Below are 15,767 nucleotides of genomic sequence, written 5' to 3'. Positions count from 1 at the left end.
GCAGAGTCCTCCACTTAGTACGGAAGAATCCCATGCACTGCTACAGGCTGGGGACTGACTGGCTAAGCAGCAGTTCTGCAGAAAAGGACCTGAGGATTAAAGTGGACAAGAAGCTGTATATCAGTCAACAGTGTGCCCTTGTTGCCAAGAAGGCTAACGGCATATTGGGCTGCACTAGTAGGAACATTGCCAGCAGATGAAGGGAAGTGATTATTCCCCTCTATTTGGCACTAGTGAGGCCACATCTGGAGTAGTGCATCCAGTTTTGGGGCCCCCACTAAGAAAGGATGTGGACAAATTGGAGAGAGTCCAGCGGATGGCAACGAAAATGATCACGGGACTGGAGCACATGACTTACGAGGAGAGGCAGAGGGAACTGGGCTTGTTTAGTCTGCAGAAGAGAAGAGGGAGGGGGGATTTGATTGCAGCCTTCAACTACCTGAAGGGGGGTTCCAAAGATGATGGAGCTTGGCAGTTCTGAGTGGTGGCAGATGACAGAACAAGAAGCAATGATCTCAAGTTGCAGTGGGGGAGGTTTAGGTTGGATATTAGGAAACACTATTTCACTAGGAGGGTGGTGAAGCACTGAAATGGGTTGCCTACGGAGGTGGTGGAATCTCCATCCTTAGAGGTTTTTAAGGCCTGGCTTGAAAAAGCCCTGGTTGGTCCTGCTTTGAGCAAGGGGTTGGACTAGATGACCTCCTGAGGTCTCTTCCAACCCTAATCTTCTATGATTCTATTAACAGAGACTCAAGCAACAGAAACACTTCCAACCCACTTTCAACTTAATTTGTTTTCTTCTTGCATACTACATTCAAACTTAAACCACTCCCCCCCCCCCCCCCCCCCCCCCCCCAAACCCAAACCTGGTAAAGTTCCTTACTTTTGCTGCAAACATTTTAGCACCAAAGAATGACCACTTTCTGGCTACTGTGAGATAAATGCGCACACAATCTGCAGCACTGTGCCCCCGGAGAGCCATCCATCTAGTTGATAATCGCTGACGAAGCTGTCTGTTTGAAATGAAACTCATAATGAGAATGTACGTTTGGATTTTGTTGTTAAAAAAAGAACTAGTAAAAACCCAATCAAAAACTTTTTGATTTTGTTAAAATAAGTATTTGATTTATGTGCTATAGGTCTGTCATATCTATCAGATATGCTGTATAGAAAACTCCAAACCAGTCATTAATATCATTTGCTTACAGCAAACCTTAGGTACCTTCTTGTTTCTGGAACACCATGATTAAATTTAAATTATCTAGGACGGTTCCCACCCCCCTTTTAAATAAAAAGTACTAGCAGCACAGGGTGCAAAAGTACAGCTCAGCTTCTGATATACATCTACAGGTACCCATGTGTGAAAGTTGAATTAAAAGGACATCTGAGATGAGATGTATAAGCTCTACACTGGAGAGCCAAGTGTTAACAAGCAACTCTAGTCCCACAAGGCCCCATCCAGCTGCACTAGCTGGGCATACTCAAAATGGAGGCAGAGCTCAAAAGGGAGCAGTCCTAGTCATCAGGGTGGACAGAGGAAGGGGAACAGTTATCTGCTGCTAGCTTCTGCAGAGAGGCCACAGGAGCTCCACACCGCCTGGACCAGACTCCACTGCTGAACTGCCAAATGCCCTGTGAAGACTCGGGATGTTCGGCTGGGACTGGAGTAAAACAGCCTCTGGATCACAGGCAGGGAGAACCCTGCCCCTTTGTGAGTGAATAAGCAGACCCTGTGGTGACTTTGGAGGGGTAAGAGTAGGAAGTAACCCAAGGAGCAGGCTTGGTTGTGTCCACCTTCAGGCCACATACCCAACCCGCTGGTCACAGGGCCCTGGATTGAAACCCAATGGAGCAGGGAGCGGCCTGGGTTCCCCTACGGCTGGCCCTGCAGACTCTTGCTGCTGGACGAAACAGCTGCAGACTGTCACCACTGGGCTATACTACCGAACCCCCTGACAATCCGCAACAGGAAATACAGAAACTTTTTACCAACAATTTTAAGTATTTTCAGGTACTATATCCTACTCTTCAGTCCCCAGCTATATTTTGGTTTTACAATAACATTTTCCTGTTTTTCAAATCTTTTTCTTTTCCTGTAGCTCTGTTTGCCATGAGCCATGGGAAAACAGTTGCTATAACATTAGCAGAAATTAGAAGAATACATTATTTTTGTTCAAAATATCTTAAATTATGAAATACCCAATGTTTGACTAGAACAGATAGAAATCCTGCAACGTTTACTCATATAAGTAGTTTGGTTGAGTTCAATGAGTCTGCCCGCTTGAGTAAGGACTACTCTTGGACCAGACTGTGGCACCCTTACTCAACTTTAGTAATACCTTAATAGACTTGTTCATTTCAATGGGATTATTGTCTGAGTAAAATAATATTCCAAGTGAGTAAGAGTGTCAGAATCAGGTCCTATGTGAGTAAAGGTTATAAGATCTTAAGTAATTTGTGTATTCTGAGAGTTGAGAGCATTTTGTTAAAATACATGATTAATAATCCTATTGTATATTTGGGTAACAAAGATTTGGAGGAAATGGGTTCTCCCTAACCCATTTGGTAAAAAGAATTTCAGTTTCATATATAGCTCTAGACAAAAATTTCTCATAAATGTATATCTAAATCTTCCAATATAACTGAAAAAGGCTTACTTCATCCCTAAACATAACAGAACCCTAAAAGTAAAAACATTCACATCTTGTCTATCATAATACTTTCCCCCTCTCACCTTAACTGTTCTTCTGAACAGCCATGCCTATACCTCTTTGGGTAAAATCTCTCCACTACATGTTTCAATGTCTGATTGGACTTGGAGGGAGAAGTAACTTGCCCTGCTGGAGTTGAGAAAGGTCTTTCGAAGTCCCCAATCTCCACCTAGTGGAAAGGCCAGGAAAGAGAAGATCTTTGTTTGTACAGAGTCATTTTAGAAATTAAATACAGTAACTCCTCACTTAACGTGTAGTTATGTTCCTGAAAATTGCGACTTTAAGTGAAACGATGTTAAGCGAATCCAATTTCCCCATAAGAATTAATGTAAATAGGAGGGGGGGTTAGGTTCCAGGGAAATTTTTTTTTGCCAGACAAAAGGCATTATATACATTTTAAACAATTTTAAACAAGCAATTTAATACAGGTATACGTTTTAAACAATTTTAAACAAGCAATTTAATACTAAAATCATCACTGCTGAGTATGAAGCTTGGTTGAGGTGGTGGAGTCAGAGAGTGGAAGAGGATGGATTGTCCGGCTGCTCCTCTTGCTGTTCTTGCAAGCACAGGCACAGCTATACATGACTTTGCCGGGGGCAGGGGGCTCAACCCTCGACCCATCCACTCCACCCCTTCCCCCAACCCCCCACCCCTTGACCTGCCTCTTCTCTCCCCCACCTTCCTCCCCTTTACTTCGCACACTGCGTTTCGCTCCTCCCTCCCCTCCCTTCTGAAGGCTGCAAACCAGCTGATTGCCGTGGGCAGGAGGCAGGGGAGGGAGGGGGGAGGCACACTGAGTCCTCGCTCCTCCTCCCTCCCTGCTGTCCGTGGCAATCAGCTGGCTTGCAGTGTTCAGGAGGCAGGGGAGGGAGGGGGAGCCTGCGCGCCGAGTCCTCGCTTCTCCCTCCTGCCTCCTAAACGCCGCAAGCCAGCTGATTGCCGCGGGGGGAGGAGGGGGAAGGCACTGATCCGCGGGGTCTGCTGGCGGGTGGGAGGCGCTGGGAGGAGGGACGGGTGTAGGGAGGCTGCCAGCTGTGGAGAAAGCAGGCAGCCAAACAACCTAATAGTGGAGCATTGCACAACTTTAAAAGAGCATGTTCCCTAATTGCTCAGCAACGGAGCAACAAAACAATGTTAACCGGGAAGACTTTAAGTGAGGAGTTACTGTACCTTTTATGCATTGTCTTGTTGATTAGCATACTGTAAAACTTAAAATGTTTTGTCCATTAAAGTATATTTTCACTGATATAAAAATAGCGTAAGTTATATTTCACTTCTAATTACATTAAATTCACCAGGCAAAATTAGTTAGCACAAATCAAGTTTAAATTACAAAAGTAAAAAACATATTGTATAGAGTTTTCTTGCATTTCACAGTTATTTCATATACAGGGACAAATCTTCAGCTGGTGTAAATTGACAAGTTCTAATTAAGCCAATCCAGAAAGTACCGTATATACTCGTTCATTAGCCCGTTCATTGATAAGCCGACCCCCCAAGATGGTTAGGTAAAAATAGCAAAAACTGTATGACCCTTTCATAAGCCGACCCTATATTTCAGGGTAAGCTGCTAGCGGGCCTGGACCTTTTGTTTACCTGGAGCGTTCACAGGCACGGAGTCCCTCAGCTCCCAGTGTCCATGGTTTGCCGTTCCCAGCCAATGGGAGCTGCGGGAAGTGGCCCGCCACTTCCCGCAGCTCCCATTGGCTGGGAACGGTGAACTGCAACCACAGGGAGCTGAGGGGCTCCGTGCCTGTGAACGCTCCAGGTAAACAAAACAACAATGTATTAGATATTCAATTCAATGATTCCATAGAGTTTAAAATCATCAAATTTTGGTGTAGACCCATTTATAAGCCGACCCCCGCTCTTTGATGTGTCACTTTTTTACCAAAAAGATTCGGCTTATGAACGAGTATATACGGTAACTCTCAAACTTTCTTTATGTGATGATCTCTATGTTTTTCTTCCTTATGAAAATAAATCTTATACAGAAGTATATCGATTGAAACATCTGTAGGATGTATTATTATGGTATATATAATTTTCAGAAGTTATTCATGGCACAGTGAATGGGGAGAACTGTTCAAGACTCCTTGTTACAAAATCAAATGGCTATGCTATGTTTAATTAATTAGGGCAAGATCGTGGAAGGTGCTGTGAACCTCCAGCCTTAACACTGATATCAATAGGCGTAGAAAGTGGTCAGCAGTGGCCCGTTAATGTACAAGTTGACTGTTACCATAAACTCATAGATTACCTGAGCTAAAAGAGCTGCCATTTCCAGTGCCAGTTCTTTGTTGACAGGGAAAAGTCCATTTACTATCTGATCATTTGTCTGATACATTAACAGCAGCTTTTCCCTGTCTGTCTCCCCACGGACTTGAACTGAGAAATAAAGCCTACAAAAGAAGAAAGAAAAGTTATTTAAAAATGAAAATAGGGGTATTAGACCCTGGGTATTAGTAATGAGAGCTATGACCTTGCACCTCTGGGCCACTAGTTTGAAGTCAGCTCTGACCATAAATTGTTACCACCTGATGGCTTACATTGACTCATGTGAAATGAGTTGGTGATATCAATCCAGTTCCTAATGGATAGGTGTTTCTATCACAAATGGTAGCCTCAGCAGCTAGGACAAAGAATGAATGTGCTAGAGACTTATTAACACTTCAGCTCTGAAAGTAACCTGTCCAGAGCAGAGTTGAGGCACAGAGAAAGGGCAGCACTTGGAAGCTTTTACTGCCACTGTACTAAATCTGTGGACAAATGGAGAAAATCAACCTCTAGAATTGTCACTCTAAACCATTTTACTAGCTATACATTCACTACTTCTAAAAGGTGGAAAAAATGACCCTTTAGTATCTTGTCATTTTAAAATTTTTGCTCCAGTTAAGCCCATTGCTCATTTCCATAGAACAGGGACAGCACAGGAGTAAAATCATGGAATTCTATAATGCAATTTGAAGGCTAGTTACTCTGCTGTTCAAACTGATTACTTAACACATGCCCTTAGTTTTACATTTTAAAAAAAGCATCACATCATTGCACACATATATCTTATTTTTAAGTGAATGATAAGAAATCAAACTAAAAAGTTTAAACATGAATAGAATTTAAATGCCAGTTTGAAAATAATTGAAGATACAAATACCCACCAAAAGATCTGCACCTCATTGAATCTAAATGAATAAAGTTTAATGATTTCACAATTAAGCATTGATTTGTATTTTGTTTTCATGAAATGCAACACCACTTGACAATGGAGGAATCATAGACCTTCCAAGTACATAATAATGCAAATTAGTACAGTGGTTTTTCACCTCTGTAGATCTAGGGTCTTTAATTTGGTAGTGTCAGCCTAGTCCCCATGTATCCAAAACTCAAGTTCCAGCAAAGTTTGGCACAATTAGCAACTGATGCTCAGGAGAGACCAAGAACTGAGCAAAAGGGGCGTTGCAGGTCAAGACAAGTGCTCCTCAATCTCATAAGCTTCACCTACAAATTAAAAAATTAAATACTGGTACATAACATAATCAGTTCCATTTTACTGGATGTAGATTGTAGACACAATTGGACATTACAGTTTTCCAAGCTAAACAGAGTAAGAGAAAACAACTTTTGATGGAAACTACTGTGTGCCGACCTTTTTACTACTAAACTATGAAATATCAACCTGTGGCTGTTGCTTATTATGCAAATAATGTTCAACTCACTATTATCTCATCCTTCTCCTACAGATGTACCCCTAAGACTTCTACTTTTAGAGATCCCATTAATTGGTAGCCTGCTCTTACTCTCTTCTTGTTAGGTTCATGCTATATGTTTAAAATTCCATGCATACTGGATCTGTGTACTCCTAGAGCCTTATTCTATACCTGTGCAGGTGGAACTCACACAAAAGACAAGCAGACCAGCTAAACCTCAATAAATGGGATCTTGCCAAGTGTAAGATGCTTGGAAGGAGGGTTCATCAAGGGCAAGATGGCCTGGTGGAGGATGTGGGAAGGAGCCACAGCCTCTAAGCAGGGTCATGAGATGGGGTGTCCAATGAACCAGCAAATTGACTAAGGAAAACAAACCAGAATTTGCCTGACTAGCTTACTCTGTACTTCCCAACTTGCTAAATTTAAGAAAAACAAAAATCTAAGGTTTATATGAAGGTTTCCAAAATATTGATACTAGTGAAGTTAATTTATTTAACAAAGGTTGCAGTCTCTTTCTCTTTTAACATTTTGGAGTAAGCTTTGATTCAGCTAATACCTTTCTAGATAATAAACACCATATAAATTAAAGAAAATTCCTAGGACAAAGTATGCTCAGTTTATATACCTGTTTTTATATGTAAGACGCACAGTTCTTGTGCCTTCACATTTCCCAGGATGCTGTTCTTTGGAGGCCTGCTCCCATTTAGAGATAATGTCACAGATCTAAAAGGAAAATGAATATGTGGAACTGTCAGTTCTGTAGTTTCTTGCCAAAACAGCATCTTTGAAGGAAACCATCTGTTTATTATGAAAGAATTTCAATTATTGTAACTCAGAAAAATCACGTAGCTTTAATTTTTAAACTTGTGAAAAGTACCTGTACAGGCACTTTTTAGCTGAGGATTTAGCAGTCAGATTTTGTTGTTGTTATTCGCTTATCCTACCAGACAGACCTTGGTTTTGGAATCTGGCCATACAATGTTTATACAGAAAGGAAAGGTATATAATTTAGCAGGAGCCAACACATATGTAATTATCCAAAACTAGCTGTTTTATAATTAATCAAACTAATGACTTTTATAAAGAGGATAATTAAACAACTATACTGCATGCTGTGGATGGTTCCGTTTCTAACAAGTGTTTTGTGCAAGTTGGAGACTCGCTTGGTCCCTTGTTCCCAGACCAAAGGACGAGTGTGTTGCAATGGCAGCACCCTAGTCCATTCAGATTAGATGGGAAGAAACTATTTAGTAACCCCCTTGGAAAGACAGCAGAAATGTTAACAGAATCCAAAATCTCACGTTAATAGAAAACAAAATATGAGAATAAGTAAACTGTTTAATAGATTTTTTTTTTCCTTCCATGTCATGATTTTTTGTTTTGGTTTTGGGGTTTTTTTGGTAGGAAAGAGGAATCGTCCATGGCCCTATTTATCTCCGATTGCATCATGATGACCTTTCTTCCAGCCATAGAGGGCTGGATGCAGAGCCCCCTGAAGCCAGTTAATACTTCTCTGAACACTGCAAAAGGCTGTAACAGGCCTGCCTGATGGTATTACCCGGCATTCCTTACTCCCCAGGTCTAAGGGAGCTGCTTCAACAGCAGTCCCAGGCCCACTATTTGCTTTGCGACAACAACGATGTAACGTAGTAAACCATCAATTATGGTGTGTCTTCCCAACCTTTGCTGCAAATACCTTAATCCTGAGTTGTGTGGATAACTACATCCCTTCAGAATCCATAGAAATAACATTACACTGAGCACTGACAATCTACTGAACTGAACCTAAACCTTTTCCTCCTTGTATTGGATAGGAAACCCTCTGACATTCCTTCCAGATCTCTGTCAGCCCCTTTCCTTGATCCTCCAATACATCCCTCACTTGAGCAACATATTAGAAGAGCTGTTTGTATTTTCATATTTTAGGAGATGGGTTTATATTTCTAAGTTTGTAGTAAATCTGATGTTAAGACAGGTACCAGATTGCCAGCATTGGACACTGAAGTCTTCTAGCCACAGGACTTGCAAAGTACAAGATATGGTAGTTCAATCTTCGTGTCACAGCCCTCATCTGGAGACTTCTACTCTAGTCTAATCCACCTCTCCAGCTCTGAGAGCTCTTCAGGATTACTGAGTATTCAGACCTTTGTTGTTCAGCCACAGGAGTTGGACTGAGAACACCAACTAAAACCACTGAATGAGCATTAGACTGTAATCACTTTTAGTCACTAATAACAGACCTCATGTAAACTGGTGTCCTAGAGGTGAAAAGTTCCTTATCCCATCATCAATTCCCTAAGCCATTCTAGTCTGCCAGGCAATGCTTTTAAATGTATTCCACTGAATGAATTTCAGAGTTAAAAATTAGAGTTTGTTTTCATCTTTCCTTTGATGTATGTCAAATGAGGAAAGCAAAAAGCATTTAATGAGGAAATAATTTTCCCTTACATTGTTTGTTTGAAAAGGCCTCTGTAAAATTAAGATATTTTTGTTGTTTAATATGTGCAGCTCATTAAAGAGTTTTGTTTACCTTGATGTTTCCTTGAAGACAGTGCTCTATATCCTTGCCAGAAGGATCATCAGTAAATAATGCAAATCCTGACTGGACTGGTTTTCTCATTCCTGTGTCCTGGTTAAGGGTGTTCAGAAATTCTTCCACTGTGGTGGAGGCATCAAATCCAACAACCTGAACAGAGGAAAACGAAACACTTTAGTTACAAAAACTCTCAAAAATATTAAATGTAACATTTTGAAGAAGGACAAGACACTTTCTAGAACATACATGGAAAGAAAGTGCCCTGTTCCATCCTCCTTGGATAGCTTATTGTCATTACAACTTGATAAATTCCACTACAGGTTAGATAAAAATTGAGTCAGGATTTAAACTTGTAAATTCTGGAAAAAAAGAAGACAGATTGGTGGTCTTTCTTCTACCCTATTGAGCAAATTTTATGTCAAAAACTTTGCTTACCTGTTACAAGTCATTGCATTTTGTTTACCAAATCAAAGACTATTATACATAGCATCTCAGACTGTTATTAAACTAATATATTGTTTTTCTTTTTTTGTTTTCCAGCCCAAACTTAATCTCTAGATAAATGCATTTACAGTTTTTTTTTAATTTACTAAGCTATAGATTTGAATTAATCTAAATGTTTGATTTAAAAAGGCAATTTGATATGTTCCTCTGTGAGGAAAAATATGATGAGATATACTATAACAAAAAAAATTATGACACGGTGGCTCAGCAGGTAAGATTATAGATAACAACCTTGCATGGCATACAATTTAACAGGAGGCTTGATTAGATTATACTGTATGTCTGAAATACAAAATGTATTTCAGGAGCAGTGATATATAATATATATAGTAATTGTCCAAAGAATATCTTCTCCCTCCCATGTCTACTGGTGTAAATATTTATCAAGTTTCCTGTTCTGTCTTTGGTACTAAAGAATTTTAGTAACGGGTGGCTAATTGTCTCTACTCAGATACTTGTCTCTGACACTTCCCTCAACTTTATGTTTGTGCTAAAGGACAGGGGTATCTACCAGGCTCTGCACACAAAAGAAACCACACCACTTTTATTAGTAACAAAATGTCTTAGAAAAACTGGATCATGGAGTCCGACAGACTGTAATGGAAACTAGGAGCCTAAATACCTATGGGGATCTGAGCCCAACTAACTAACCAATTATAGTGACATTTAAGACTCTTTACTGGTTTTATTTCATATCACTTGGGAGCATGTCTTTTCAAACCAATATATAAGCATCATGGATGGTTAAATTCTTTTTGATCTCAAGCATCTCTCTTTGAAACTTTAAGGTGATGACTTAATGGAGATCCAAGTATATATATATATTGGATATATATTGAATACTTTTTTAAAGTTTATAAAAATGTTTTGAAAGCAGAGTTTTTCTTCATACCAGGAAATAAAAATGATATTCAGTGCATAACTACATAATTTTAAAGTTATTTACATGCCATAATTCACAGAAAGGATACTAGATCCAATACTGATCCTATACTGAAGTTAATGGGAGTTCTACTGTGTCACAGGGTAACGTGACCCCTGTAAGGGGCCTCATCTGTCTTCCAGAGATGGGAAGGAGTTAGCCTGGTCTGTGGCTACTAAGGGATTAATGATGGTAACTGAGACATGAGGATCAGATGAAAGGGTTCATGAAATTGATGACTGTCACCTGAGGAGGGTGTGGTTCAGGAGGAGAGAGCTATTAGGAATAGGAAATACTGTGGTTTAAAAGAGGGGAGGAGGTAGGCAAATTGTAGTCTGTGGTAGTGGTGGGAGTTTAGAAGAGAAAGATGGGCTGTAGGAGAAGGAAATACTCAGGGCATTAGATTGGCCCCAAGAGACTATGGAGCATATTCTGCCTGTAATAAATGCAGGTATTCTCTGTTAATGATGATCAGAGTTACACATGTGCCTCATGACCTTCAATGAGCTACCTGCCTAACACCTTGCTCTCTTCTCCAGACTGCTCCATTCATGTGGTTAAACAAGAAAAATTAAGTAGATACTACTTAGGCAATAATGGGTTTTTAATTTTTTTAAAGATGTTTTGCTCAAAACTTTTTCTTTTCCTGAAACACTGATCAAATCTGATAATTACTTTGCCCATTCCATTGCCAACCACCAGCAAGGAGAAATTCAAGCCATATTTACTTTAATGCTCATAGTTCTCCCTCCTTCATCTTGGCTATCACACATAACCACTTCACAAGTGTGCTAATAAAATCAGATTGGGCAAGTTAAATATCATGCTTATGAGCCCTACCTGGTATATACCATTCATGAAATGAACTGGAATACTGAATGGCAACGAGTGGTGGTAGGGATTTCTTAGAAGGGTTGAAAGGATTTCCATCCTTGATGGCCTTGCTTCTCGGTCCCCATTCTGCTGGGTTCTCTCAACACATCGCTGACAGTAAATTGCATATTTCCCAAATTCAGTTCTGTGACAAAAAGAGAAACAGGGCATGGCTCATGAACTGCTCCACTATGTGCTAAGCTGTGAGCAAACCCACTGAAAGATCCAAATGGAAGGAGAACTCTGAGGTTTCCTTGCAATGTTTCCAACAGATTTTTCCATCAAAGGTGAGAATATAAAGGGTGTTAATCCACTGAAAATAATAGTTTTGTCAGGAATGAATTTGCCTCAGAACGTTTTGGATAACAGCTATATTGTGCTTTTCATGCTTTTACATTGTGTGTTTAGAATACTGTAGTGCAATTTTCAAAACAAAGGACAAATTTTCCAAGTGATGCACACAAGTTATGTGTACAAATTATACTTTTGTAACATTTGTCCACAAATATGTCATAAAGTTGATTTTAAAATGTATCCTAGAAGTTTCATCAGTGGGACTTCTACAGCTAGTAATACGTAGCACACCTGGAATCGGCATTCTTCTTTAAGTGAAGTTTGAGGAGCCAAAGGAATGGGTGTTGAGGAAGGAATAGTCCAACACAGAGAGCTAACAGCTGCAAACCCTGGAAAAAAGGAAAAAAAACACTATTTTGGGCATCTTACAAAGTAAAATAACTTCCTGCTGTGATCACTGGTCAACAGTGCAGCTCATTGTGCAAAATGCCGAATAAAATGACAGACAATTGTATATTGGAAAGAAAAGCTCAAAACTACAGGTAAAAAGCTTAAATGAATTGGGATATTACCTCATCGGAAGCCCAAGATGTCTTTATCTCTATTTCCATGTTTCGCCCTTCCTGCAACTTTTTTTGGTTCAGTTTATATAAAATTACATACAAAAAACTGCATTAAAAGAAAACTAAGGTTGCAAAGTCAATCACTAAAATGTTGGGGAATACCTGAGTCAAGGTTCCCTGCGCCACCTTAATTCAGCTCCCCTGTGAGTATGCATTATAGATAGTCTTTAATTACATCCCTTTTCCCCCACAGGACCCCTGCCTCATTCAGTGCACAGGATGAACAATGCTCACTGAATGAGCAGCTATTCAACATTTTTTTTATCCTCATTGTTCAATGTGTAGATCCAAGACTTATTTATTGCATGCTATTCAAACCTACTCTGAATACAGAATTATTAATTTCCTCATGGGCTTTTTTATGGAGCTCACCACTTCAGCACTGATTTACAAATATTAATGAATTTATTTTCTCAACACCCTTGTGAGGTAAGGTGATATTATTATCCCTATTTTACATATGGGGAACTAGTGCACAGAGACATTAATGTTTGAAGTGTAAAATAATTTTGGTGCCCACTTTGAGATGTCTATAACCTGACTTATTTTTTTCAGAGAATGTAGTGTTTTATTTGTTCAGCTTTCACTGACTCCAGGGGCAGTTATGAGGGTCCAGCACTTCTGCAGACCAGAGTGTCTCAAATGGGGCACCCAGAAATGAAGAACTACATAGTTAATGAAACATTTGGTTTAAATAACATGTCCTGCATCAAATAGGAATTAAATCCATTTAAGGTGGCATTCAATTCCCTAAACCACAAAACCATTCCATCTCTTGCTGCAGTCCCCTCCCTCATTCACTACACAGTCTCCAACATCTGCAACAAATGAAGCAGGGATCCTACAGACAACAGTCTTATTCACTACACATCCTGATGCATTCCCAGATCACTAGTCATACTGTGCACTGAATAAGGCTTGACTACTGTGGAAAAAATAGTTTGTGACTATGTGATTAAAGACTATATATGCATATACACAAGGGGGCCGAATTACAGTTGCACTGAGAGTGAAAGGAAGACAGCCTCCCTGCTCTCAGGTCCTGTGCATAGCATCACAGCTATCCATGGGTGGTGGAAGGAGCAACTCCATGCCCACTACAGATGGAATCTTCAGAGAATTTAGCTGCCAAACTCTAACAAGTCTCTACTGAGCATGTGCAAACAAAATTTTAGAGACTTGTAATTTAACTAGATTTGGGGAAAAAGTCATAGCCCCAACACCAAGGCAACCAAATAAATTTCAAGTCTTTGCTCCAAAGTGTGCAGGCATTAGAGCATCTCAACAAAGCATTGCACAATTTTTTTAACTTGGGTAAAACAACATATTTGTCCTTGACCTCATTCTGAGAAACTGCTGAACATTTTTACTGAATATTTCCCACAATAAATCAGCCTGAGGCAAACACCTCATGTGGAAAATTTCAGCCCAAGCGGTTAAAGATGGCCAAGTTATAAGCAACTGAAAACAGGGACTTATAATGGAAAATGTCAGGAAACCTCAACTATAGCTCTACCTATAACACATTCCCCCTCCCCCCCCCCCCGATTTCATTTGCTGATGCTATCCTCCTATCCACACTCCTCTGGCCCAGGACAGATGCTGAGGAAGAACTATGTGGCAGCTTCACACCTTGCCTGCAGGTTAGGTAGGAATGTAATTATTTTATCCCTCTAAGCATTTGCAGAGTTTCTTTCTCAAAGCCCATTTAGGGCATGATGCAACTTCCATTTAGTTAATGGAAAAATTAATGGACTTCAATGGGAGATGGATCAGACTTTTATTTGGGAGGGATAGTGACATGAAAGTGTTTGAGAGAAAAAAACGTATCTTCCCGTAATGATCTGGGACCTCAAAACATTCCCTCATCCCATTATTTTTATTTATTTATTATTTTTATTTTATGAAAGCACTTTAATGTACTTTTAAAACCATTATGGAAGATTATAACAACATTTTTTTCATCTATAAAGAAAGGCCCTATCAATGAATGGTACAAGAGTGTCAAAAAAGAGAAAGGTTAAATTAAAACCATCAACTGCAGTATGTGTCAACTTAATAATTTTCCAAATATGAACTCAGGTACTGAATAAAATAAAATATACATCTATATCTGTATATACCACTTAGACCATAATCCCTTTTTCCCCTCTCAGTTTAATTTTTTTTCTACTTACAAATTTGAAGAAAAATATAGTTCTGGTAATAAAGCAGAGTGAAGAAACACAATTAGGTGCTGCATATACATTATTTGGTATGCAGTATGTGTACAAGATTGTGTGGGAGGCTGTAAGGCCAGGCACTGGAAAGAAGATACTTGTCTTGAAAACAGGCATATTAAAGTGCATGGCCAAATATGGGGAATGAATTGCCCCCCTCAAGCACATTCTAAATACAAATGTTCTGTGTGAGTTAGGGGCTGAATCTGGAATTAACTCAGGAAGAAAGACAGGCTCTCAAGGAAGCATGCAGCAGCTGAGAGGAGAACCACAGAGGTCTATGTGTTACACCTTACTTTAGACTTTAGCTGAGGTAAACCCACTTGCATTTGTGTTCAGCCCTTAAAAGAGATGGGGATTTTCTCTACACTTATTCTTCTGATTTACAATAAAGCACAGCACAAAGATGCAAATTTTAGCTAAGCATACAGATTTCTTTGCTGTACTCAATGGTCTGTCAAAGCTCTTCATTGCTCATGTGAAGGACATTCCATTAACAGAAGTTATTCATACCTGTATTGGTCCTGCCTGGTTCTGTGGATGTCGTCGTCTTGTCTGTTTAATGAGCTGGCAGCAGATCTCATTTTGAAGCTCTGGATGTGTGAGGCAGATCTGCAAAGCACTCTGGGCCAAAGATACATGGTAATCAATGGCAGGAGAGTCAACTGCAGCATTTATAAACAACTGGCAGGTCTGGATATAAAATAATAATATATAAGTTTATATATCAACCTCCACCTAACCCCTTCACAGAGGTGCTTCATAACAAAAATGCAATAATATTTAAAGCATCATGCATTAAATTAATTAAAATGTTAAAAACAAATAAGGTGCTATCCTTGAAAAAATATGAGGAAAGGGGTGGGGTTCTCTACACGGCCAGATTTAAGATAAAAATACCTCTGAACAGTCTATTTTCAAATGCTTTTTTAAAAGTGAGGAGGGATAAAATGAGGCAGATTTCCGCAGAGAGTGAATTCTACTCACTAGGAACTATGACAGCAAAAACACAATCACCTACTGAGACATGATGAGGTGATGTCAGGCAAGTTTTCAGAAGGTTCTGAATACAACCAGGGCCTATATACATTGTTCAGGACTTTGATTCTGAGCTTGCCCTTTTGGGTTTCAATCTTCTACTACTGTAAAGGCAGTCAGTATAAAAACAAAGAGTGGGCACAACACAATCACGGCTGGTCAGTCCTGTGAGCAGTTGCAGTGTTGCATGCCATGGCAAGGCTGCTGAAACAAGAGCAACAAACTTTAAAGGCCTCATGCAACAAACTACGAATTGACCAGAACATCAGGATTTTTTGTTTCTTGAGTTGTATTTTTTCTACATTGGGAAAGTTTTCAATGTGGGAAGGGGAGAGGA

The 15,767-nt window shown here is 39.7% G+C and overlaps 1 protein-coding gene across 5 annotated transcripts in view; it reads right to left on the bottom strand.

Moving 5' to 3' along the window:
• PLEKHH2 (pleckstrin homology, MyTH4 and FERM domain containing H2) overlaps positions 1-15,767 on the bottom strand; it is a 118,861-nt gene that overhangs the window by 13,794 nt on the left and 89,300 nt on the right. For 4 of the 5 annotated variants that reach the window (XM_005296103.4, XM_005296104.4, XM_005296106.4 and 1 more), the window contains 8 exons: positions 14,906-15,085; positions 11,842-11,939; positions 11,224-11,401; positions 8,952-9,107; positions 7,047-7,144; positions 4,975-5,116; positions 2,735-2,880; positions 884-1,013 (listed from right to left, as the gene is read on the bottom strand). In XM_005296103.4, the coding sequence (XP_005296160.2) occupies positions 884-1,013; positions 2,735-2,880; positions 4,975-5,116; positions 7,047-7,144; positions 8,952-9,107; positions 11,224-11,401; positions 11,842-11,939; positions 14,906-15,085 (1,128 nt within the window). The remainder of the gene's footprint in view (positions 1-883; positions 1,014-2,734; positions 2,881-4,974; positions 5,117-7,046; positions 7,145-8,951; positions 9,108-11,223; positions 11,402-11,841; positions 11,940-14,905; positions 15,086-15,767) is intronic. The other variant, XM_005296105.4, reaches the window with a different exon arrangement.

This window comes from Chrysemys picta, chromosome 3, assembly GCF_011386835.1.
Source record: "Chrysemys picta bellii isolate R12L10 chromosome 3, ASM1138683v2, whole genome shotgun sequence".
Taxonomy (NCBI): domain Eukaryota; kingdom Metazoa; phylum Chordata; order Testudines; family Emydidae; genus Chrysemys; species Chrysemys picta.
The sequence above is the reverse complement of the archived record's forward strand: the minus strand, read 5'-3'. Positions and strand labels throughout refer to the sequence as shown.